Source organism: Salmo salar, chromosome 27 (genome assembly GCF_965601325.2).
Source record: "Salmo salar chromosome 27, fSalSal1, whole genome shotgun sequence".
NCBI lineage: Eukaryota > Metazoa > Chordata > Actinopteri > Salmoniformes > Salmonidae > Salmo > Salmo salar.
In genome coordinates, this window is record NC_138317.1 from 32,692,757 (window position 1) to 32,717,910 (window position 25,154).

A 25,154-nucleotide genomic window follows, 5' to 3' on the forward strand; every position below is an offset into this window, starting at 1 on the left:
TCTAATAGTGAAATATATTTTATACGCAGGTTGTGTAGAATACATGGGAAAAAGTCGGCCCCAAATTAAAGTTTGTCCGTTGATTGTATACCGCAAGAGTTCTAAATCAAGCAGTGTCAATATTCCGTAGCATATGTATTTGAGGAAATCGGCAGTCTTTACTCCCATTCTCTTGGGCTTGAACGGCACAATCTAATATAGATGGTGCACATGCAACAGTCGAACCATTTCGAGAGGAAAAAAGAGAAGAAAAAAACACTGCTAGGTGTAGACTACTGTACTTTTGGGGGCAGTAAAAAAACAAAAACAAATAGACTTTATGGCTGAAATAAAAAGTATAGCACCTCATTTAAACAAATACTAAATCATATTAGGATTTATGGACACCATCTGTGTATGTTTAGGGAGTGCTGTTTTGGCAGTAAAATAGAAAAGGCTGCAAGGGGTGTATTTGGAAAAGTCTAGCACTGACGTAAGTAAATAAGAATGGCAAAAACAGCTAAAGATGGACTGTGTCATTTCACTGGGAACATGTGGTTCATGAAGCCAAAAATGTGTCATACTAAATGATTAACTTGCAGAATCTATAATGTCCACCTACGAGCACCATGAGCAGTTATTCATATGTACATCAAGGGACAAGATCAAACCATTCACATTTTAACCAAATCTTAATATACACATAGTAAAAGACAACAAACGTTTGAAGAAACTTGACATTTTTATGAATTAATGCAATTTACAGTCAAGCCAGAGTTAACTATATTAAGTGAAACGTATTCACATTGTTTTCTATCAGGGTTTTACAGCATCTCTCGTTTGTAATCATAATTGTTAACAAAAAAGTAATAGACATCAAAACTGACACTTTACAACAACTATAACAAGGAGGAGCTGCTTAGCAGTGGATCGAACAAATAAACCAGCACCAAAAAGATCTCTCCGTGATAGATATGACAGCAAATTCAGTTTTGGCATGTGGTAATAGAGAAAACTTTAAATCTAAATGACACGCGAGGGAGGTTTGAGTTCACTGTACTGTGCAGGACTGCCTTTGCAAAGAGTATTTGGTCACTTTGCTCCTCAATGGCTTACATTGACATTTAAAGAAAAAAATCAATGACGGGTTAAAACAGAAATGGTATGTCCTGGATAGTGTTTACTGTGAAAAGTCAAGACATAAGGAAATGTAGGGCTTTTCAAAAATATTTAATTGATAATTCAAGGATGATTGTCATAAATAAAATAAAAAGAGTAACAGAACAAATTAAAATCAGGTGACTGCATCTCCAGGACACTTACATTCATAGGAGGTAGATATGTGGCAATGGCGCATGCATGACATGGTTTCTCAAGGTGTGGATTCTAGTGCATAATTTTGTACTTTTAAGGCCAAATATACTAGAAGGTACCCCATTTGAAGTTCTAAGGCCATCTTAAGACAAAGGTGTGGGAGAATAAGATAGGGAGGACAAACAGTTGCAGATACAGCCCTTTCATGGCAATACCGGAGTCAACGGTCACGTTGAACATTTTGGAGTCGCCATAGTTTTGTTGATGGAAAACGAAATTAATTCCTCAGGTGACAGAAACCAATTTTTTGGGATCTTTGGACACTCACAGCATCCTAACAAGCAAAACATGGAAAGTAGGTGGCTACAATTTAGAATGATAAATGTATTTAAGGAAAGTACATACATGACACAATCTCACACAACCATTTATTTTGGCTTCAGGTTCAGAAAATACCATTTAAATGTTTGACAGTGAACTGGTTTTGCATGGCATATGCACAGCCTTGTGACAATCAAACCTCCCAGAGGGGATATTTACATTTTATTGGACAATATGAAGACAAAATAAAAAATGAGAAAATTCAATGCAGCATTTGTCAGGCTTATGAGGTACTTTGTGAATATATATAGATATATCTTTACCTTTTTAGAAAAGCTCTTCAGTCATATTATTCATATTGATAGCATAAAATACCTTGTTTTATTAATTTTTCTGTCTGCCCAGCTTTTTAGCGGGCATTTTTTTTAAACTGCTTTGAAAGTGCAAAACACAAATACTGATCATTCTATGCAGCTTCTTCACTCAAGGTTGCATGATAATGTGGAAATGTTATGTGGCGCTGTAAATCAAATATGGGTGAGCAACTCCAATAGGATAGGTGGAAAATAAATCGCTAAAAAAGGCACACAACACCATAAAAAACATGTGATGTTTTCAGATCAGATGACAATGACACAACTGGAATTTCATTTACATACCTTTTTTGTACCTTTCCATTGGGCTATCAGATTATCTTAAGTGACTGAAATATTCCAGTAGGCTACATCTGTATATCATGTCACAATGTACAAAACATTGAGGAAAGTGTAGTTCAAATGTATTCACTTCGTAAAATGTATCATGCAAATACATCTAAAACATTACCAATGTGGATAATTAATAGTTTGGATAGTTATTTTCCTTTTTCTGGGTGTAAGAACAGATTAAAACTGGTAATAAATGAAATAAAAGCCTTGGCGGTTTTATTGCGGTACTGGATAAAAATCACTTAAAGATGCAGATTGTGTCAGACCCTTAGTAAGCTTTAACTGTGGACCATTTGATTGCTAAACTACAAGTACATTCCATTTTTCACACATCCTTGTCATCTCTTAAAGGCTGAATGAAAGACGCCACCGAGTCTGAGGGCTGCTGTAGTCGACTCTAGATCACAAGGCAGGGTTCATGTAGCTCACTAGGTGAGACTTGCATTACACCTAGTCAAGCAAATCACAACCTTAGCTTGGACTTCAGTAGTTATTGCTCTGCATACATCATCCCATTGACAAGCTTCTCCCCATCTGCAGCCCATTGTTAATATTTAATGCTACCAAAAACGTATAGCAGGACTAGTAAGTGATTATTCATCCATCTAAATAGCCATTCGATTGGCACGTCAATATATCATCCAGTCATGACTACAGTTTATATTGCTACGCAAACAACTCCCAACTCAGTTTCTGCTAGCTAAGCGTTCATTGGTTATTTTTGTTTTCACTACATTTTAAAATAAAAGAGGACTAGCATGCATATATAATAACATTGAGACTTCAACTGCAATTACAAAATTTGGTCCTTTGAACTTTGTTTTAGTATGTAAAGTTAATCTGTAATACATTTCTGGGTTGTAAAATAATGTCTATCTAATACACAGTATTGGCTTATGTTGTTTGGTCACTACAATTGATCTTTGTCTTCGTCATAAATTAGGGATAAACACTAGCACCCGAGACCGTTTTGAGGTAGTTTACTAAGTTGGTATATAAAAAGCCAAGTCATTCTGAAGCCCTCAATTCTTTCAGAAGGATAACATATCCATGTCAGTCCTGCATGTTAAATGCACATATATGGCATTAGTTTGGTGAAGCGCTATGAAGGCTCTGTTCTCTTTTGAAATAGGATCGCATCACTGTGGATCATAGCGGGTCAAGCTTGGCATGACGACAATCCTGGCCTAGTGCTTGGAATCAGCTCAACCAAAGAACACTATAAAGCAATCATGCCGTTTACTCAAGGGGGAGAGAAGACTGAGATATGGGACGCTCATCATTGCAGGACATGCTGAAGCCATGGCACTGAGACAGCGTCATGTTAGAGATCATAAGTATCTTAAGAACTTTGACATTCGCAGACATTCCAAGAAAGGTGTCAACACAAAATTAGATGTTGGATTAGTTGCCTGAGACAGCATTAGTCATTTTCCATAAAACTATCTAGTGTGTAGTGGAATATCAGAACCAAGACAAGCATAAGCCAAAAACCAACACCTCACACACAAACAAAGGAAAAAAGTTCAAACAGACCCATCTTTGCACCAGTGCAACACTTCATGTAGCAAAAATGTTTTCATTTTATAGAAGTCTAAATGTTCCTGTGATACATTTGAAAGCTAACTAAGAAATCATAACATTTTGCTTTCTGATGAACAAGATGTATGAGACTATAATCAGTTTCTTATGTCTATTCAATGTGATGACTAAAGGGGAATTAATTATTTGACAATAGGTGATGTTAGCCTGTTCTAAAGAACTTAGGAAAACAAAGACTGAAGTTTGACTTTATCCCAGTTTCAGGAGCCAATCAGTTTAAGGTTTGTGGACTGAAGCTAATGAGCATGCATAAAAAACAAAAGTTATGATACAAGCATATATTACAGGTGGATACAACTTATTATTACAAAATACACTGGCCTTAAGTACATTCATTGTTACATTTGAGTTAAGAAAATAAGTTACTCTACTAAACAGGGATGTTATTTCAAATGTAGACCTTCAAGGGAAGATGGATAAAGGAGAGCGGCCTTTCTGTACACACATCCGATTTTATATTTTTTGTTTGCCCACAGTATAAAATAGTTTGAACACAGATAGCACCCGCTTTGTAATTTACGTTGTTTGCTTTCACTTTCCTCTGTAATACCAGAGCCATTACCTTAGCTGGATAAGATAGAAAATCCAACCTCTACTACTACTACTACTACTACTACTACTCTCAGCCCATCTAGACAATGTTCTGCCCAAATCAAAGCTATACAAGCAAAAACTACTACAGGGTAAAGCTAAGCAATGGAGAAGCTAAACCATCTCAAATACCTTTGAAAATGTCATGCAAACGCATTCCAACGACTCAAATAAGCATGATAAAGATAAATATTGGATCTATTGTCATTTTATGTATAAGACAGACTATTATTATTCATAACCTTTAGTTATCGATATTTGTTTTCCACAAATACTCACTGACAGCACAAAATCAAATGCTCAACTCCTTGACATCGATTTAATAAAAAATATTGATAATACAAAGACCGTCTGATAGGACTTGTACCCTCAGCCTTATATGAAGAGCACCTTTTCCTAGAATGTAAAGCTACTGTTCCAATTATCTTTTAACATGATATGCCTTCTAATACAAGAAAACACCCCCATCAACATACTTCTTATTCACTGTGTCTTTTCCCCCAGAAAAGCGCTAATCGTGGCCTGAGCCCACGATGCATATGTAAGTCTTGATTTCATGCAATAACTACTAACTTGAGATAGCCTGTGCATGATTTTAATGTTATTTTGTACAAGACCAAATACACATACCATTTATGGATGACTTCCCTATGGCAACTGTATCTCACTTGCGTACATTCCTGATTTGGCTGACAAAGACTAAATCGTTTTATAAACTGGGTGGTTCCAGCCCTGAATGCTGATTGGCTGACAGCCGTGGAATATCAGACCGTATACCATGGGTATGCCAACAATTTATTTTTACTGCTCTAATTACATTGGTTTTAAATGTAACCTTTAACTAGGCAAGTCAGTTAAGAACAAATTCTTATTTACAATGACGTCCTTGTCAGCTCGGGGATTCGATCCAGCAACCTTTCAGCTACTGGCCCAACGCTCTAACCACTAGGCTACCTGCCGCCCCTTGATAACCAGTTTATAATAGCAATAAGGCACCTCGGCCAATATACCATGGCTAAGAGCTGTGTCTAAGAACAGCCCTTAGCTGTGGTATATTGGCCATATACCACACCCCCCTCGTACCTTATTGCTTAAATATAACTAAGTATTCTCTGATCAAAAAAAGGTGTGCAGTCAACGCCTACATACGGATATGATACTAATTCTTCCACATTCTTTGATGCCTGTGACTTCTCTAATTCTGGCGACCACAACAATGCAGGTGATACACATTTAACCATCAACTTGCTGGACCCTTTTTCCACACACTACTTTGGCATCAGACTATAGCTACACATTTACACAACCAGTAAGAGATACAATCAGAATGTTCACAACTACCAGACGTCTACCTATCATCCTAATACATGGGAAGATAAATGTCAGTTTCAACTATTGTTTTGCATATGGTTTTTCCTCTACTTTTTCATGGCCATAGAAATACAAAAGCTCAAAACTAATAGAATAAATGATGAATAGCACCCTCTTCTGGGAGGAGATTCAATCACAACCCAGTGGCAGTTATTTATCTGACGAAGACGTTAAAAAGGCATTATTTTCAGTGAATCCCCACTGTATGCTGGCTGGGAGAAACCCTCTCGACAAACAGGCCTAGGTGTAACCATCTGAATGTCTGGCTTAGTGCACGTGTGCCATCACTAGCACAGAGGTTGCTGCCTATATACACAGACTTGAAATCACTGGCCACTTTAATGTTTACATATGTTGCATTACTCATCTCACATGTATATACTGTATCTTAGTCTATGCCGCTGACATTGCTCGTCCGTTTATGTATACATTCTTAATCCCATTCCTTAGTTAGATGTGTGAATACGTTGGGAAATGGTTAGATATTACTGCACTGTTGGAGCTAGAAACAAGCATTTCGCTACACCATCTGCTAAACACGTGTATGTGACCAATACAATTTGATGTGTAATCTGGGACCAGTTGTCAATGCAACGACTTGGTATGGTGTCAGACAAACTAGCCTGGTATTGACTCACGATGCATTATATAACCAGCTGATCTGGTGTCATTTTCTCTCAGACAATAAACTAGTGACTAGACTACAGCTCCAAAAGGGTTTTTATTTTAGTGCAAAATAACATTATCAAATGTTTCGGATATTTTCAGGAAAAGCAATGCTGTACAGGTCTGGTATAATCCAAGGTGCTGTGTATAAATAAGTAACTTAAAACACAAATAAGCAGTAACAAGACCACATCTCCCAAGAAACAAGTTTAGGATGAACAAAAGGTGAGGCAGACTTCAGGTAGGGAAAACGGATGAAAAACGGTAGTATGAAAAGTTGAACTTCAGCCATATTGAAAGGAGAATGTTCACAATTCAACGGAGCAAACATGCTGTTTTGACCAGTGCACCCTACAACAAGTCATGCTTGATCAGTTTCCACAGCAACAACTCATGTTATCAATCATGTCTACTTGAACTGTATTAACTAAAACCTGCCATCTGTCGGGTTGACTGTAGCAAACATGAATCAAATGTGAGACAATGAGGGGAGCTAAGACGACGCATTCCAAAAACAACATTTCATTCAATCACTGCATTCAATGAACCCAATTAAAGCAACATGGGAGATGGCTTTCTACATACCCCATGTGTATCTATGGGAGCAGAGCAGTACATGTTGCATATTCAAAAGTATTAAGCAAATAGCTTAAAAGAAAATACTAAATCATCAAATTGTGGGTAAGCAGCTAAATTGTTATTAGCCTTGGCTTTACCAACATGTTGCTTACAAAGCAGTCTGTTAGGCAACACCATCTATCTCCAAAGATATGCAATGAGGTGCTAAAAATGAATGCATTGGCGCATAAAACAATTAAAATAATAAGCTTGTTACGATCAAATCATTTGCTCTCACTTTTTGTTTGTTTTGGAAACATCTTGAACAAGCTTTAAGATCCCACACAAGAACTATGAAACTATGAATACAGAACGCAGGTTCACTGACTGTCATACATGACAACGGTTTAAACACAGGACAACATAAGATTCAAACGATGCCCATCAGATATAATATCCTGTGTAATTATGAAGAAATGACCAGTGTGACGTTACCATAACACTAGAACAGGTAACAAGAGGTAGAACACACAGTCATTTCAACACAACTGCACATAATGTATGTCCGGGTTTCCTGCTTGGCTCGACCAATCAAAGGAAATTTATGTTCACTACTATCAAAAGTGCATCCAAATGTACAAATCACGAGACCAGCAAAGAAAACAAAAAAACAAGTAAATATCAAGTACTTGATTTCTAAGAATGCTCCACAGTCAGTCGGACTTCGGATGACTTTGAAGGTAATGAGAAATGAATGTAATTAAGGTAGAGAAAAAATAAAAGGCATTCAAAACCACTTCAACGTCTATTACCATACTTATGGTAAGTGAAGAGCATCTTCGACAAGTCCATTGAGATTTAAGGTGACATTAGTGAAAGAGAAAGTCGAGCACCTGGAATTAAAAATGGTCTCTTGTGCTTCAGTTTCTTTAGGACATGAATTTTGTATAAAATGTGTAATCTTGTTTGGCTAAGAAGAGTGATGTGTGTTCTACAAACTATATACCGATTTCTTGTGTGCTGTACAATACAAATGACGACAACACAACCCCCCATAACATTACAAAGGTCTAGGGAAGAAGCACTACAAACGCTATTAAAACGCACCAAGCAACAAAAAAACTACTACTCTACAAATGTCCTAATATTCATTTTTGGGAAAGGTCACTGCTAAAATCTCTTGGTTAAAAACAATGCATAGTTAGAAAAGAGCGAGATAAAAGCCAGCCAATCTAGGCTATATGAAAAACCCCTGCTAAAATGTCATTACTAAGGAGAACAGAAAAGGGAATAAAAAAACGTTATGGAAGGCATTACAATTTCTGCATGCAAGCTCTGCATAAACTTATATTGAATTTTTTTTGTTCTTTATAACTACATACCGGACAATCGTTTTGAAAAATTCCTTCTATCATTTTAGCATTCTCTTCTAAAAGCGTATTCAAAATATACCCTATATCCCATGAGGCTATGATACAAAGCCAACAATTAAACTACTTGCATAAAAAAAAAAAAAAAGAATTTGCTTGACTAGTAGAATAGCATAATTGCTCCCTTTTTTACAGAGGAATAACAGAAAATATCTAGCAGTCTAGAATCCTTTCTCCCCCAATAGAACGCCACCTCATCTTCAGTCCAGTTCCTACACGTGACACTGACATCACAGGCTTTACTCTACCGATTCATACATCAACGACAGCAGTACAACTACCCCCCCAGTAGGGAGAAAACCATGTCACTGCCATAAAACCATAAAGAAAACTAGATAGGGTTAACATATCCAAATACCTAGATCCAATGTGTAAGTCATCTATGCACACATTTGTAAAATAATAGATTACATGAAAATAAGGGGGACACTAAAACAAGACAACAGATTTCATTTCAAGAGACTTGACCCCCCCCCCCAATGTAGATGTCTTCACATGTAATGTGGCTCAGAGAACACAAAGGGTGTCTGTTGGGAACCAGTCCCATTCTATTAGTAAATATATTCGCTGGCCACTGGCCATAGATTGACAAAACAACCCAGTCCAAGTAAAAGGCAAGACAGCAAAAATTGCTGTTGTTACAATTTCATATTATTAATTTGTATAAGTCTTGATAAAAAGTAAGTGTTAACAGTTTCAAAGTCTAATGAAAATCTAATACAAAAATTACTTGCTTAGCGGTCATCAGATGCAGCATAAAAATGTGTTGGTCACCAGTGTTGGAGGACAAATACTCTGAGGCTGGTACTGTATCCAAGCCTGTTAAATTCATAGTACATACAAATGAAAAGACAACATGTTAAGTACTTGTGTACTTAAGTCCTGGTCAGTGCACTTTGCTTTGATTGGCTGATAAATAAAGTTGTGAAGAGTAAGAATGATTATAAACCTATCGGACCGTTCTCGTTTTCAATATCCCCACCTCCTTTCAACCCTGGGGACCCCTTCAGAAAACTGGATAGTGTCTAAACACCAAAGTGTGATGATACTGCCCCTTAGTTTGATAGAAGTATTTCCAACTGTCAGTGTAAAGAAAAGTAATACAAATGTATCTCCCCCCACATTTACAAATACAAACAAATGTACAACATGTAAAATAAAGGAGTCCACTCCACCACAACCCATTTCTGAGGAATCATTTTACATAGTACTACCGAATAATGACCAGGGTTAGGCCAGGAAGGGGGGGAAAGCGGTTTTGTATGCATGTTTGAAAATAATTGTGGACATTTTGGAAAAGAAACCCTCCCTAATTTGTTTGGTATCATTCCACCTTACTGGCGGGGAGAGACGAGACGACAAACCCACTTAACGCCCACACCTGATACAGTAAGGGGGTTAGGTGGGAGGAGAGAAGGCTTCTTCCCTGTTGGGTCTGTCTCACCAATGCCCGCCCCAGGTGCTTCAGGCGAAGTACATAGTGCGCAGTGTGTCCTGGTGGATCTGAACTGCCTTGGCCAAAGCCTGCTGGTCACGCCCATTGCTCTGTCCCGACGTGTGACTGCCCTCCGCACTAGAATGAACACAATGGAAAGAGTTTGGGAATTATTTAGTCCAAATTCTTAAAAAAAATAATTCTTCCTTCATCACTTCCTGGTAATCACTAACTTGTCACAGTTTGAATGGTACAGCGATATGATGGCAATAAGATGCATTTTAAATAGGTTATGAGAACAGGGCCATGGTCAACATCAGACGCGGTCTCTTACCTGTCATGCTCCTTATCCACCAGGTGGTAACGGGCTCGGAATGCCACCAGGTGGGCGTAGTAGGCTGGTGCTGGGATGGACACGGAGCGGGTGCAGCGCACATAGGTGTGGCACAGCTGGTAGGTGAGCACCTGCAGCTCGTCCGAGGTGAAATGGTTGTCATCCCACAGCACATGGTAGTGGGATGGTCGGCTAGTACCCTGGGGAAAGGTATTACCATTACTAAATCATGTTTAGTGGTAATGCATGTCATTTAGCTCTACTATAACCAAAGTATAACAGCCTACAATGTTAAACATCCCAATTATAAAAACATTTAGAGGAGTGAAACTACATCTAGGTCTCAGAAGCACATACTCAGCAAAAAAAGAAACGTCCACTCACTGTCAACTGCGTTTATTTTCAGCAAACTTAACGTGTAAATATCTATGAACATAAGATTCAACAACAGACAAACTGAACAAGTTCCACAGACATGTGACTAACAGAAATTGAATAATGTGTCCCTGAACAAAGGGGGGGGGGGGGGCAAAATCAAAAGTAACAGTCAGTATCTGGTGTGGCCACCAGCTGCATTAAGTACTGCAGTGCATCTCCTCCTCATGGACTGTACCAGATTTGCCAGTTCTTGCTGTGAGATATTACCCTACTCTTCCACCAAGGAACCTGCAAATTCCCAGACATTTCTGCCCTAGCCCTCACCCTCCAATCCAACAGGTCCCAGACATGCTCAATGGGATTGAGATCCGGGCTCTTCGCTGGCCATGGCAGAACACTGACATTCCTGTCTTGCAGGAAATCACACAGAACGAGCAGTATGGCTGGTGGCATTGTCATGCTGGAGGGTCATGTCAGGATGAGTCTGCAGGAAGGGTACCACATGAGGAAGGAGGATGTCTTCCCTGTAACGCACAGTGTTGAGATTGCCTGCAATGACAAGCTCAGTCCGATGATGCTGTGACACACCGTCCCAGACCATGACAGACCCTCCACCTCCAAATCAATCCCGCGCCAAAGTACAGGTCTCGGTGTAACGCTCATGCCTTCAACAATAAATGCGAATCCGACCATCACCCCTGGTGAGATAAAACCGCGACTCGTCGGTGAAGAGCACTTTTTGCCAGGCCTGTCTGGTCCAGCGACGGTGGGTTTGTGCCCATAGGCGACATTGTTGCCGGTGATGTCTTACAAAAGGCTTACAAGCCCTTAGTCCAGCCTCTCTCGGCCTATTGCAGACAGTCTGAGCACTGATGGAGCGATTGTGCGTTCCTGGTGTAACTCGGGCAGTTGTTGTTGCCATCCTGTACCTGTCCCACAGGTGTGATGTTCGGATGTACCGATCCTGTGCAGGTGTTGTTACACGTGGTCTGCTACTGCGAGGACAATCAGCTGTTCGTCCTGTAGCGCTGTCTTAGGTGTCTCACAGTATGGACATTGCAATTTATTGCCCTGGCCACATCTGCAGTCCTCGTGCCTCCTTGCAGCATGCCTAAGGAACATTCACGCAGATGAGCAGGGACCCTGGGCATCTTTCTTTTGGTGTTTTTCCAGAGTCAGTAGAAAGGCCTCTTCCGTGTCCTAAGTTTTCATAACGATGACCTTAATTGCATACCTTCTGTAAGCTGTTAGTGTCTTAACGACCGTTCTACAAGTGCAATGTTCATTAATTGTTTATGGTTCATTGAACAAGCATGGGAAACAGTGTTTAAAACCCTTTACAGTGAAGATCTGAAGTTATTTGTATTTTTACAAATTATCTTTGAAAGACAGGGTCCTGAAAAAGGAATGATTCTTTTTTTGCTGAGTTTAGTATTAGTAAAACTGGAGGTAGGCTCTCTTCCAGAACAGTCCCTTCTCTACTTCCTAGCTCTACTGTGTCCTGGGTTGTGTCAGAAATTGTACCCTATTCCCTATGGGCCCTGGTCAAAAGTAGTACACTATAAAGGGAATAGGGAGCCATTTGGCTGGTCCCTACCTGAATGCCAGCGTGGCTACACAGGTAGAAGTCAAACTCCGATGGGTGAGTGATTTTGGTGTCCACTGTGGTGCCTGCAGGGATGTTGCCACTCTTACCAACCTGAACAAAACACATTAGGAATCATAAAATACCACAATGTAGGCATTTCATAGAAGTTTCTTTTACAGTAATAATAGTGGTCAGTATGAATTGGAGAGATGTCGAACCCTCTCGTTTCTGTCCATGCAGAACAGTCGAGTGTGGTGTCTCTTCTGCACCACCACGAAGGTGATCCCGGGCTGGTAGTCTTTCTCCAGTTTGATGCAGGCCTCACGGATTGCCAGTAACTCATGTTGGAGCACCTGGATAAAACCCAAAACGACAGCTATAGTTAAAAAACAGTAACTCCCACACGTCACAATACATATATTTACAAATCAGGGGGGAAAAAAATGATAGATTGGGCAATTCAGAGTAAGAACGGTTACTAATAGAAACAAACACAGTAGCACAGTAGCGGGATAAAAATATCATTTTTAACTTTCTTTTTGGTTAAAAAGTTAAATCTGAAATAACTGATTTGATCTCAGTAAAACAAATACTAGGCATTCAGAATTAAATTGGAACGGTAACCAATAGAAACAGAAACCAAAAGAAAAACAAATAGATAGCAGAAAATCCTTTACTCACAACCAGTACAGTACAATTACAGATCATGCAATTGAATTGAAATCCTATTTCCTCAAGTCTACCTCAAGTCTAACCTGGTTGAACTGGCCCTCAGATATGCCGTCGCGGTAGTAGATGATCCGGGTGGGCTTGAAGCGGGTGGACTTGTAGAACTGGATGAGCAGCTCTCTGACCATTGTGGCCAGGTCCTGGATGATGTCCTGGCGATGCTGCTGCACCCGCACCGTGGCACAGTAGCGGCTGGGGTGGGCGTCCATGCTCCCCACCACCTAGAAAAGAGGAACAGGGATGTGATCAGGACAATATAGAAACATACACGTCAGGATTTTCACTAGGGGGATATGTAGGGATTCATCAGGAGGAAGCACATCCGAGGAAGCACAGAGCACACTTAAGATCATTTATTTTTGGGCTGTTTTTAAAGTCAGGTCAAAGCTGGTCAGTGAGCAAGGTGGAGTGGTAGGCTATTGATTCCCTCAGTTCTCTCCATTTCAGATGTTGGACATAGTAAAGGACACCGCTGTAGACTATTGCACCCCTACTCCCTAGCAGAAACATGGTTCTGAGGGTAAAATAAACTACTGTAGACTATTGCACCCCTACTCCCTAGCAGAAACATGGTTCTGAGGGTAAAATAAACTACTGTAGACTATTGAGATGCAACCCTACAGTCCCTGGTAGGTGACAAGGCCCTGTGGAGCGTCTGCTCTGTCTGACTTACTGCAGCGATGGAGGGTTTCTTCCCATCTCCAGCAGGAGGGTGAGTGACGTCAGCACCCAGGAAGATGACTGGCTGCTGGAACACCAGGGGCCTGGGAAGAACAGACACCCACAAGATTAACCAGAGCCATCATCACAGAAGAGAAGACGTGTGAACAGAAGAATGGACATATACATGGATGGATGGAGACTGACTTGACGTTTCACTTCTAGCATGTGAATGTATAGGTGAATGAGTAGACTAATATCTTGGAATAAGCCACAAAAGCTATTATGGAAGAATGTAAGTCTTACAGCTGTCATGAATAAACGCATACTGGTTTATATATTTTAACTGAATGCGGAGTACAATACTGTTAGACATTAACAGTAAACCAGCAAGTATTCATAGCCATGATAATGAGAGAGGTTCTGCACTGACCTGCCCTGTGGGAGGAGGATGTTGTTGACCCCGCCCAGCTTGACGTTGATCTTCAGGCAGAGGTTAGAGAGGGTCTGGGGAGTGGTCTTCTGAACATTCTTTACCTGGACACACTGGGTGGCCATGCCCAGCACCGTGTCACCAACGCGCTTCACCTCAGCTAGCCCACAGAGAAGCAGGGGAGGGAGAAAGACTATGTCAGCACAACAGGAGAGATATACAACTAGTTCGTGTGTTGCAATGAATTCTGAATTAGTTTGATGAAGGCACTAATTTAAGTCGCTTTGGATAAGAGTGTCTGCTAAATGACAAAAATGTCAAAGTGTAAGGTAGAAAGATCACATGTGAAATTTGCTTTTATACAGTTGAACATATAATCCACTAAATAATCCAGAACAGCACTAACTGAACCAATAGGATTTAGAGGCAGTTATAAACAGTGACATTAATTAACTTAGGGACATATACTGAACAAAAATATAAATGCAAAATGTAAAGTTTTGGTCCCATATCTCATGAGCTGAAATGATCCCAGAAATTTTCCATACGCACAAAAAGCGTATTTCTCTCAAATTTTGGCCACAAATATGTTTACATCTGTTAATGAGCATTACTCCTTTGCCTAGATAATCCATCCACCTGACAGGTGTGGTATATCAAGGTGATTAAACATGATCATTACACAGGTGCAGCTTGTGCTGGGGACAATAAAAGGCCACTAAAATGTGCAGTTGTGTCACGTAACAATGCCACAGATGTCTCAAGTTGAGGGAGCGTGCCATTGGCATGCTGACTGCAGGAATGTCCACCTGAGCTGTTGCCAGAGAATTTTATGTTTATTTCTCTACCGTAAGCCACCTCCAACATTGTTTTTCAGAATTTGGCAGTACGTCCAACTGGCCTCACAACCGCAGACCACGTGTATGGCGTTGTGGGGGGACGAGCAGTTTGCTGATGTCAACATTGTGAACAGAGTGCCCCATGGTGGTGGTGGGGTTATGGTATGGACAGGCATTAACTATGGACAACGAACACAATTGCATTTTAAAGGTATCTGTGAGCAACATGTGCAATCTGTATTCCCAGTCTTGTGAAATCCATAGATTAGGGCCTAATGAATTTATTTCAATTGACCGATTTCCTCATATGAACTGTAACTTCAAAATTGTTGCGTTTATATTTTTGTTCACTATAGTTTCCAGTTTCCTCACCATAGACGGGCGTCTTCCCAGGCAGGATGACCACCACCAGCTGCAGGCCCTGGTAGGTGTACTTCAGGTGTTTGAACATGGGCTCCACGCTGTCCGCCCCCTGAGCGTATTTACAGAAACAGGGTTGGCCCTGGATGGGCATCCCCGCGTCACGAGAGATCTTACGCAGCTGGTCTGTGAACGCCCTGAGAGAAACAGGTTAGAAGGTACAAAAACGCAATATAAGTGTCCTCAAACTCTTTATTGGATTCCAAAAATATTGTGTAGATTGAAATCATAAGCGGGCTAACACAGAAGAAACAGTTTTAGAAATGGAAAAATACTTTAACTTAAAAAATACATCCCAATTATAAACATCCCCCCGCAATGGTTATTGAGGCTCCTAAGGGCTCCTGCAGTTCTTACTTGAGCAGGAGTTCAGTACACTGTCTCTGTGGGGCGAAGCAGGCGATGGCCCACACCTTGATCTCTATGCCAGTGTGGAACTGCTTGTTCCTCATGTCCCACACTCCCTGGATGGGAGTTGCTATTGCTTTATTCTGCTTGAGTAAAAGGAAGACGAGATAAGGGTCAGAGACAAATAGTTGTCTGAATGGGAGAAATTAAGCCGGGTGTACACTACACGAGTCAAAATCCTAACATCGCTGAGCCTCGCATTAAACAACTGACTTTCCTGTAGTTTTTGTTTGTGTTGCCAACACAGTGGTGCGATACTAAGTGATGAGGCACAGACTAAGGTCACCCTGCAAGACTTCACTTGGTCGGTGAGGATTTGATACCACGCTGTCTCGCCAAAACAATGATTAGATTAAATGTAGCGCCAACGTGCTGTGGCTCAAAGCAGCCTCAAACTTTTTGAGTCAGACATTCACACTTGCCATACAGAGTTCAAATGTCTAGTCATCATTTGAATTTAATAACATTGCTTGTGCACTTCAGAGCTGTAACTGACACTTTAGCTTTGGTTATAAAGGCAAGTACAGACGCATACTAGTGGTAGCTTTCGCTCCTTTGCGAGAGTCTACACATTCTGAGTGATACAAAACAACAGCATCTCACTAGCGAGCTCTCATTGGCTATTGCTGACCACCATTCTCAACTTGCTGTTGCACATCTCACACTACAAGAGCATTGCAGATTTTGTGCAGATAAAATTAAACATGTTTGAAAATATCGGGACGTCTGGGACTGCTCAAAGACTAGATCAGTAGCCCGCAGATTACGTCTCTGACCCGCTCACATTAACCCTGCGTCGGTGACGGCTGCACACCCCGAGTAGGCAACGACATGGGGATTTTGTCGCTGGGAAAGCTAAAAATCAGGGCCAAAATTGGGTTGTGTACACCGGGCTTAAATGGGATGTTTCACATTAGAAGGCTGATTCAAAATCCAATGACATAACTTTGTTATTTGGAGTGTTCTAAGTTTCCCTTTACATAATATACATAAAGAACTGTTGTTCATCAGTGCAGTTTTTATAATGTCAGGTTTTTGCCTTAGCACTACACACCTGATTAAAAGCTTGGTGATGAGTTGATCATTTGAATCAGTTGTGTACGGTTAGTACAAAGACAATAATGTGCAACCCTTTGGGTCCCCAGGACCAGGATTAAGAAACAGTGAATAAAATCAACCCATCTTAAATAAGAGAAACCTACCCGCCCTCCATAGAGGATGGATGGGGCCTGGAGGACTCGGCCGTTCACCTCAGTCATCTCATCCCTCACCATCACCCCAAACTCACGCACGTAAGGATCATTGTTAAAGTTGGCACTTCTCATCTGAAAAGAGAGCAATGGTTTAGTGGAAATAATTCAGAGGGTTTATATACAGTGGTGGAGAAAGTACTTCAATAGAAAATGACTCATGTAAAAGTCATCCAGTAAAATACTACTTGAGTAAAAGCCTAAAAGTATTTGGTTTTAAATATACTTTAGTATCAAAAGTAAATGGAATTTCTAAAATGCACCATTTTCTTTAAATTTATTGGCGGATAGCCAGGGGCACACCAACACTCAGACATAATTTACAAACGAAGCATGTGTTTAGTGAGTCCTCCAGATCAGAGGCAGTAGAGATGACCAGGGATGTTTTCTTGATAAGTGTGTGAATTAGACCATTTTCCTATCAAAGTGTAACGAGTACTTTTGGGTGTCAGGGAAAATGTATGGAGTATTTTCTTTAGGAATGTCGTGAAGTAAGTCTGCAAAAATATAATAAATAATGAAGTGCTTTTACTGAAGTACTTTACACCACTGTGTGTGTGTGTATACACATACACACACACACACACACACACACACACACACACACACTAGGCCTTTGGAAAGACCGCCTGAGTGAAAACATTCACATATGGTCAGGCCATCAATAGTTAAATAACAGCAGTTCAGAGTCATTGTACATCCTAATAGATCATTTCAAGTTCATAAAAGCAGCTTTCAAGACACTCGGTGCTTGAGTTTACTCTCCCAAGTCAGATAAGTCTCTTTACCAGTTTGCTGATCTCTTCCTGGCGGTCGGGTGCCGATCGGGCTGTGGCACGGATCATAGTGGACGTTTGATTGTCAGTCAGCTTCTTGATGCACCGCTGGCCAGCCACTATGTTACAGACCTAGACACATACATTACAACACAGCTTTATTACCACCCCCAGGGACACATCACGAAGGCTTCAGCCGGAGAATAGTCTTGCATATGGAGATTGTCAATTGGTTTTGCTAAATCCTCAGTCCTCTCCTTGCCTCCTTTTGAAAAAGGCCAAAGGTAATAAAGGAGAGTAAACAAATGGGCTTGTATGAAACGAGACTCCTCCACTCACGCGTCAGGCAAATTACATTTAATAATGTGTAAAGTGATTAAAAGCCTATTTGTGCAATGCATTTTCTAGATAAAAGGATGAGTACGATATCATGTTTAAATGTGTGCATGTCTTTTTTCCTTTGAAAAAAAACAGCAGATTCAAAGGAAGTGTGGCAGGTTTTAAAACACTTCTGGGCTACCTGACATGATGATGTCCCGTGTGGCTCAGTTGGTAGAGCATGGCGCTTGCAACGCCAGGGTTGTGGGTTCGATTCTCACGGGGGACCAATACGAAAATGTACGCACTCACTACTGTAAGTCGCTCTGGATAAGAGGGTCTGCTAAATGACTAAAACATACTCTTGTGCATCGTCTGTCGAAGTAATGGTAAAGTGGAGTTTCTGTAATACCGTCCGGGTCCTCATTCTTTGTAACAATTTAAACCCAGCAGTAAACCATCAACAAGTTGTGAGGGGAGACTGCAGACTGACCTCGAGGGGGAGGTAGGTGTGTTTCTGCTCCTGTCCGACCTGTAGACAGGGGAGGTGGGGGTAGCGGAGTATGAGTTTGTACTTGTCTTTGAAGTACTGCGCTACTGTGCATTCTATGGTCTGGCCATTCTCCTGCTGCAGTGGAAACCTGAAGTAAAACAGATGAGCCAACCCAAAAGAAAAAAAGTTTAAATGGATTTTCAAAGAACTCCAAGACCAAGTGGGGATTTCTGTTTAACTTGATTGGGATCTGCTCCTAACCTGTGCATGAATGATGTGTTAAACGTGTTAGTATTAGTTTTGTTTCTATCACATCCCTAAGCAAACCAGTCATGTTTACATCACAGGAAACTAAAGGAATTGAGGCTGTTGTCAATATTTTAGGGTGTTCTTTCTTACGTCTGGTGGCTGGCTGGTCTTCTCGTCACATTACATACTCTGTACTTCCTTTTCATCTGACCACAGTGAGTGATCTCAACCTTCAAACCTGAGAATCACAACAAGACAATGGTCAGATTCAGATTTGATCACATTCTACTCTGATTTCAAGTCAGATTAAGATTTTAAGTCAATACACAAAGATACACGCATCATAGCAACATTTATGTGTGTTATAGTACAGAATTTTTGGATATAAGTATTTAAATATTTCCACTCAGACAGACAAAACAACCAACCCAACGCAACTATTGATTACCTGGTAATGAATGATTACCTTTGATTTCCTTGGTAAACTTTACTCTCTGGGAGTCGGTTAAGGGTTTCTGTTGTTCTTCGATACTTTTGAAATCCAAAACCTCACACATGAACTCAATCACAGGCTGGGCCTTGTAGAAGGCAGTGGCCGACACTGCAAAAACAAAACACCAAGCACAGCACAGATTCAGACCTATCCTCCTCCTTCCAGGTACATACTGTAACTTACCATTATGGTAGGTTGCACTCATTTTAGCAGTGGGTTTACACTTTCAGGACCAATGGCATCACCACAAAAGCACAAGCTCCACCCAAATCAGCACTTTAGGGCGAGCTTAATCAATGCCACTTATTTACTGACTGAAACCTACCATGGAATGAGATTCCAGTACTATCCTCCTTCCAGTCACACAGAGACATACTCTAGTCTGACACTTTGGTTGTGTTCCAAATGGTACATTCCTTACAGCCATTTGGGAGGCAGAAATTTGCAGTGTGAAACCTACCGTCAATGTTTAGCATCATCTTCCACAGGGAAGGCCTAACCGATTGGTGGAACCCAAACCAGACCTCCCTGCCCCCGCCCAGGGGGTTGGAGCATCCCTCTGAAGGGGTGAAGAAAGAACGTCCGACTGGGGTGTACCTGTTGGAAGATGTGATTAATATCGCAACTGAAATTGTCTTTACAAACAGACAAGGAGAGAGGAATTTGCATAACCCACCGGGACAAATATACTAGAAGTGAATGGGGATTGTAAGGCTTTGGTGTGTACAAAGAAAACAGCGATTTGTGACCATGTTTGAAGGAAAGATTGAAGAAACGTCTTGGGATAGAGGGGCATATTAGGTGTGTGGACCCATTTACTGGTTTGATTGAGTCCATTTGCACAAGAACAGTTGTTTGATAACTATGTATGTGCTGTAACTAAATACCACCATTAAATACCAATATTACATACCGAAAATATACTGATTGTTTTAAAGGGGAAAACACTGACCTCATAGAGGGCAAATGTCTCATGACCACATCCAGGGCCTGGATGGTCTCAAAGGGGATGTTTGGCAGTCGTCCAGACAGGGCTTCTTGAAGAGCTTGCAGACTGACGCAGGACACCCACTTTATGGCCACTTTGAAGTTCCGGTCTTTCCCCTCGCCTGGGATGGTCACCTCCAGCTCCACCTGTTTGTGGACACAGGTGTTTTGGTGTGTTTAAAATAGTCTGTATCTGAATATTCTACAGGAGAATGTTAGGCCATCCATCTGTGAGTTGAAGTGCAGCTGGGTCATGCAGCAATACAAATCATCCAACACACAATCAAGTCTACATGAAAATGAAACGTGCATTTCATGCTTGAAAACCCACAAATGTTGCTGAGTTAAAGCAGTTCTGCATACAAGAGTGGGCCAAAACTACTCCACAGTGATGTGAGAGACTGATCAATAACTACAGGAAGCATTTGGTTGCAGTCATAGCAGCAAAAAGGTGGCACAACCAGTTATTGAGTGTAAGGGGGCCATTAATTTTTTTTACACAGGGGCATTGCGTGTTGCATAACTTTATTTATGAAATAAACATGTAATTGTGTTATTTGTTCCCTCAGATTCCCTTCATCTGATATCAGGTTTCAGTTGAAGATCTGATAACATACAGTATCAAAAATATGCAAAAATAGAGAACATCAGGAAGGGGGAAAATACTTTGACGTTACTGTATACCCCAAGACATGTGATAAGTAGTCTATACACAAGATGAAAACCAATATTATGATGTAATTTACCCTCAGAGGCCTGTTTATTTAGGTACACCACCAAGTTCACGAAAATAGTTCGCTTCTACAGACAAGTCACGTGGCCGTGGCTTGCTATAAATAGCCAGCAAACAGGCATCCAGTTAGTGTACGATTTAACGTTAGAATGGGCAAATCGAGTGACCTAAGCGACTGAGCGTGGTATGATCATTGGTACCAGGTGCGCCAGTTTGTGTCGCAGAAGCTGGCCGGCCCCCTTTTCGCACACGATAGTATCTGGAGTTTACGGAGGATGGTGCGACAAACAAAAAAACATCCAGTCAGCAGCAGTCCTGTGGGTGCAAACAGCTAACTGATGAGAGGTTGAAGAATGGCAAGAATCATACAAGCGGGCCACAAACAGACAAATAACGGCGCCGTACAACAGTGGTGTGCAGAGTAGCATCTCAAAGCACACAACTCGTCAGTCCTTGTCATGGATGGGCTATTGCAGCAGACAACCACACCAGGTTCCACTCCTATCAGTTAAAAACAAGGAGAAGTGACTCCAGTTGGCATGCGATAGCCAACACTGGACAATTGAGGAGTGGATAAACATTGCCTGATCCGATGAATCCCGATTCCTGTTACGTTATGCTGATGGCAGAGCCCGGATTTGGCATAAGCAGAGTCCATGGCCCCATCCTGCCTGGTGTCAATGCTACAGGCTGGTGGTGTATTGGTGTGGGGAATGTTTTCCTGGCACACGCTAGGTTCCTTGATACCGATAGAGCAACGGTTCCATGCCCCGAAGAATTCAGGCTGTTCTGAAGGCAAAGGAGGTTCCGACACGGTACTAGATAGGTGTACCTAATAAACTGGCCACTGCGTGTACATAATATCACATTGTGTGTAATCACAGCTGTCCCAAAACATAGGGGCCTTCACATAACAGACACCTCTGGTCAGATGGGGAGACTTACTTTTTCCCTCCCTATAGGTAAGGGCATGGCTGTGTAGAGATTCTTCCTCCCATCATACACTGGCTTTCGATCCCCAAAGATCTGTGTTTTAAAGTGCTGTACCATGTGCTCCACAATTTCACTGAGAACACAAATGGAGCGTGTTAGACTTTATCAATACAGTACAAATCGTCATTAACAAGATAATAGCCTACTAGTTATTTGGCTCAGGTGAAAGCCTGTAAACCAATTAAACGGCTCCATACCGGTTGACCCTTCTGGGGCATTTCTCTGGCTTGATGTCGATGTCGTAGTGGTAGACCTCCAGTTTGGGGATCTCCATCTCAAAGAAGTTGGCCTGCAGTTTGATTGTCCTGCCCATGGTGCCAAAGTCTGGCCGTGAGGGGGGTTTGAACACATACTCTGGCACTGGGGGAGACGGGGGATCTGGATCAGAGGGGTCAGGGGTAGGAAGCAAACAAAGAAACAAGTTAATAACTGTACATACAAAACAGGTTGTTTAGCCTTGTCCCAGAACATTGAGAAGTTTTATCAACTCCTATGTTCATGGTCATGAGTTGGAAAGACAACAAACAGACCTGGGACTGGGCTATACTGGGGTAACTCACAAGATTGTTCTTTCACACTTGAACATCAAATATTATTTTCTAGAATGTGAATAGTTGTATGGATGCTCAATACATTTTGCTGCCATGCTTGAACTATTTGGTTGGTGAGCCCTGGCCGAGTATGACTGTTCGTTCAGCGAACAGGCATCTTTGGTCTGGGGCCTTGAGGTCATGGAAGAACATGTCTGAACATACTCCCTTTTGACATCTTATCTCTGTTCTCCAGCTCTTTGAATCCACATAACTCCCTTTTGACTTTAACAATGCACACTAGCTAGCTATACAGTACAAAACTGTCATGTCCAATAAGTCACTCTGAAGAGGACAAGTGGAATGTCCTTGTGAGTCTTAACGCATGATTAAGACATTGTTAATGTGGCAGGAAAAAATACCAGGAAAGTTTAACAGAAAAATGCAGTCTTTGATTGAGCTGACTTTTCCCAGTGGTTATTTTTTCTCTCAGCTAGCTAAGCCTCTATGAAGAGTGAACTATTATAGGATTTCTCTCCATTTCAAATCAGAATGTCTGAATATCTGCTGTAATAGTCAGTAGAAGAGGGGATTTCAGGGGTCTGCTATTCAGGACATGTAAGATGCAAACCAGTGCATTGGAAAAGATATGCCTTATGCTTCAGTGCAGTCTACTGTTCTTTCTTGCTGGTAAACACTTTTCCACCCAAGTGATTCCTACAATTATACTTGCCGTATTTGCATGCCAGAATCAAGACATTTACATTACAGTAGTCCGGGGGACAGGAGAAAACAAAATGTATACTACTGGGTATAGTAGGCTGGCGGTACAAACATAGTGCTAGACTTAGACTGGTGTGAAGGAAGCTTACCAGAGCCAATTGACCCCGAGGAGTGAGGTGGTTCAAGCATCTCAGCAGCTAGAGAAGAAGAAAACAGTGGTCAATTGACATGTCTCACAATGAGTCAAATGAAGGCTGAATGGATCAAAATGTTTTGTCATATTCTTATATATTACTCCTTCTTTTGAAAATGCCCAAAGGAAACCTTATCACGTCATTCTGCATATACATTTTTATTCCCCATACTTTCTTCCTGCATAGTTAGTTAACTATTTGTAAATGCCTTGCCCTCTTATCAGCCTTAGAACAGAGTCATGTAGCTACAACTGCTGGGCGATTTATCTTCTCCCTTATCAACAAGCACACACTAGCAACCTGGAAGTTGAAACTTGTCACTATCATTCTCAATAAGTGGAGGGTAGGACATAAATCAACAGAAAAATAGTTAGTCAACAAGCATATCAGTGGTGCAACCTTAATTTCTAGCAAATCTTAAATTCACCCAAAGTTGCTCATAGCAAGTTGACTGGTCCCCATAATAGTAACGTTAACTAGTTAGCCAAGAGGATATAGAATAACTTTTTTTTTCAAACAGCCTCTAAAATATAACTAGCAAGTCACACAACAAGCAATGGCTAAAACGTAGCTAAATAGTGTTAGCTATCTAGCATGCAAAACAAGTCAGCTAGCTAGCTAAATTGTGTTAGCTAGTCAGCATGCAAACCAGCTAGCTAGCTAACATTTGAAAAGGCTAACAAGCCGCCGTTGGCTAAGGGAAGATGACTAACCTAGCTAGCTAGCTAACAATTTGTTCATCTGAGCTGGCTAACGTTAGCTAGCAAGATGGCTACCGAATAGCCAACTATTTGATGGCCAAATTCTTTCTAGAACTTGTTTAAAGCAATTGTTCGCTAATTTGCCAAAATGAATCTTACTTTAGGATTGGACTTGAACAACAAGTTAATCGACTTCCAGCTATCATTAGCCAGGTCAACAGGCATAGCTAAAAGCTACAGTAACAACGGGCCGGGGAAACGGTGGCAATAATTGCTAACAAGATCTAGGTAACTAGGACGAAATGTTATTCTGAAATTATATTGAGGTTGGCGAACAATGTTACAAAATGAAAACAAACCATCATGCAAATGATTGAAGATACCCCAACGACATACAAATCAGCACCCTTATAGTTAGCCGTCTTGCTAACTAGCAATGGACAATTTACCTCCAGCAGCTCCACTGGAATACATTTTGTAGTTTCTCAGCGTGCACCGTGGTCGTACGGATACTCCACTTTTCTCCGGTCAAACGTCGCCAAAATACATACGTGAATGGGTACTATATATAAAACAATGTGGGTGGCTCGGTTAGGAAGTGGAAGGATTTAGCCAAGAAGTAAAGTTCAACACCATGAGAGCTCTATCATCCTCTGCACGGCCCCATCCCCCTAAATACAAACCGGAGCAATGCTGAGAGGAGCTAGTAATGGATATGTGTGATGTCACACGCACAGCCCGCAATTATCCCCGCGCGATCTTTCCTTGGCCGTCTTTATTTTACAACTTGTCGAAATCCAGGGGAAGATGAATCAACCAAAATGCATTAAATGTATTTAATTCAAGCCATGTTAACACCGTGCAACAACAAATTAGTTGTAACGTTACCAACCAAATGTACATTTTTGTTTACTCAATTTGACCACTGGCGAATGCCATTCACAGGAAGAA

General features: G+C 41.1%; 1 protein-coding gene across 8 annotated transcripts; it reads right to left on the reverse strand.

Annotated features, from left to right (window-relative positions):
* Positions 1-702: 702 nt before the first annotated feature.
* ago2 (argonaute RISC catalytic component 2) lies at positions 703-25,154 on the reverse strand. Of its 8 annotated transcripts, none has more exons than XM_082970220.1 (20): positions 24,653-25,154; positions 23,463-23,505; positions 22,253-22,453; positions 22,008-22,128; positions 20,295-20,476; positions 19,803-19,939; positions 19,316-19,450; positions 19,000-19,087; positions 18,601-18,748; positions 17,802-17,921; positions 16,966-17,088; positions 15,713-15,846; positions 15,308-15,492; positions 14,097-14,256; positions 13,677-13,767; positions 13,018-13,224; positions 12,493-12,627; positions 12,284-12,385; positions 10,309-10,508; positions 703-10,112 (listed from the first exon to the last, which is right to left on the reverse strand). In XM_082970220.1, the coding sequence occupies exons 1-20, from the start codon at positions 24,675-24,677 to the stop codon at positions 10,004-10,006; spliced, it is 2,646 nt and encodes an 881-aa protein (XP_082826346.1). In that variant the 5' UTR covers positions 24,678-25,154; the 3' UTR covers positions 703-10,003. The 8 variants fall into 8 exon arrangements, with proteins under 8 accessions (XP_082826346.1, XP_082826345.1, XP_082826343.1 ...); XM_082970219.1 differs by having other exon boundaries at positions 15,713-15,849; XM_082970217.1 differs by having other exon boundaries at positions 19,298-19,450.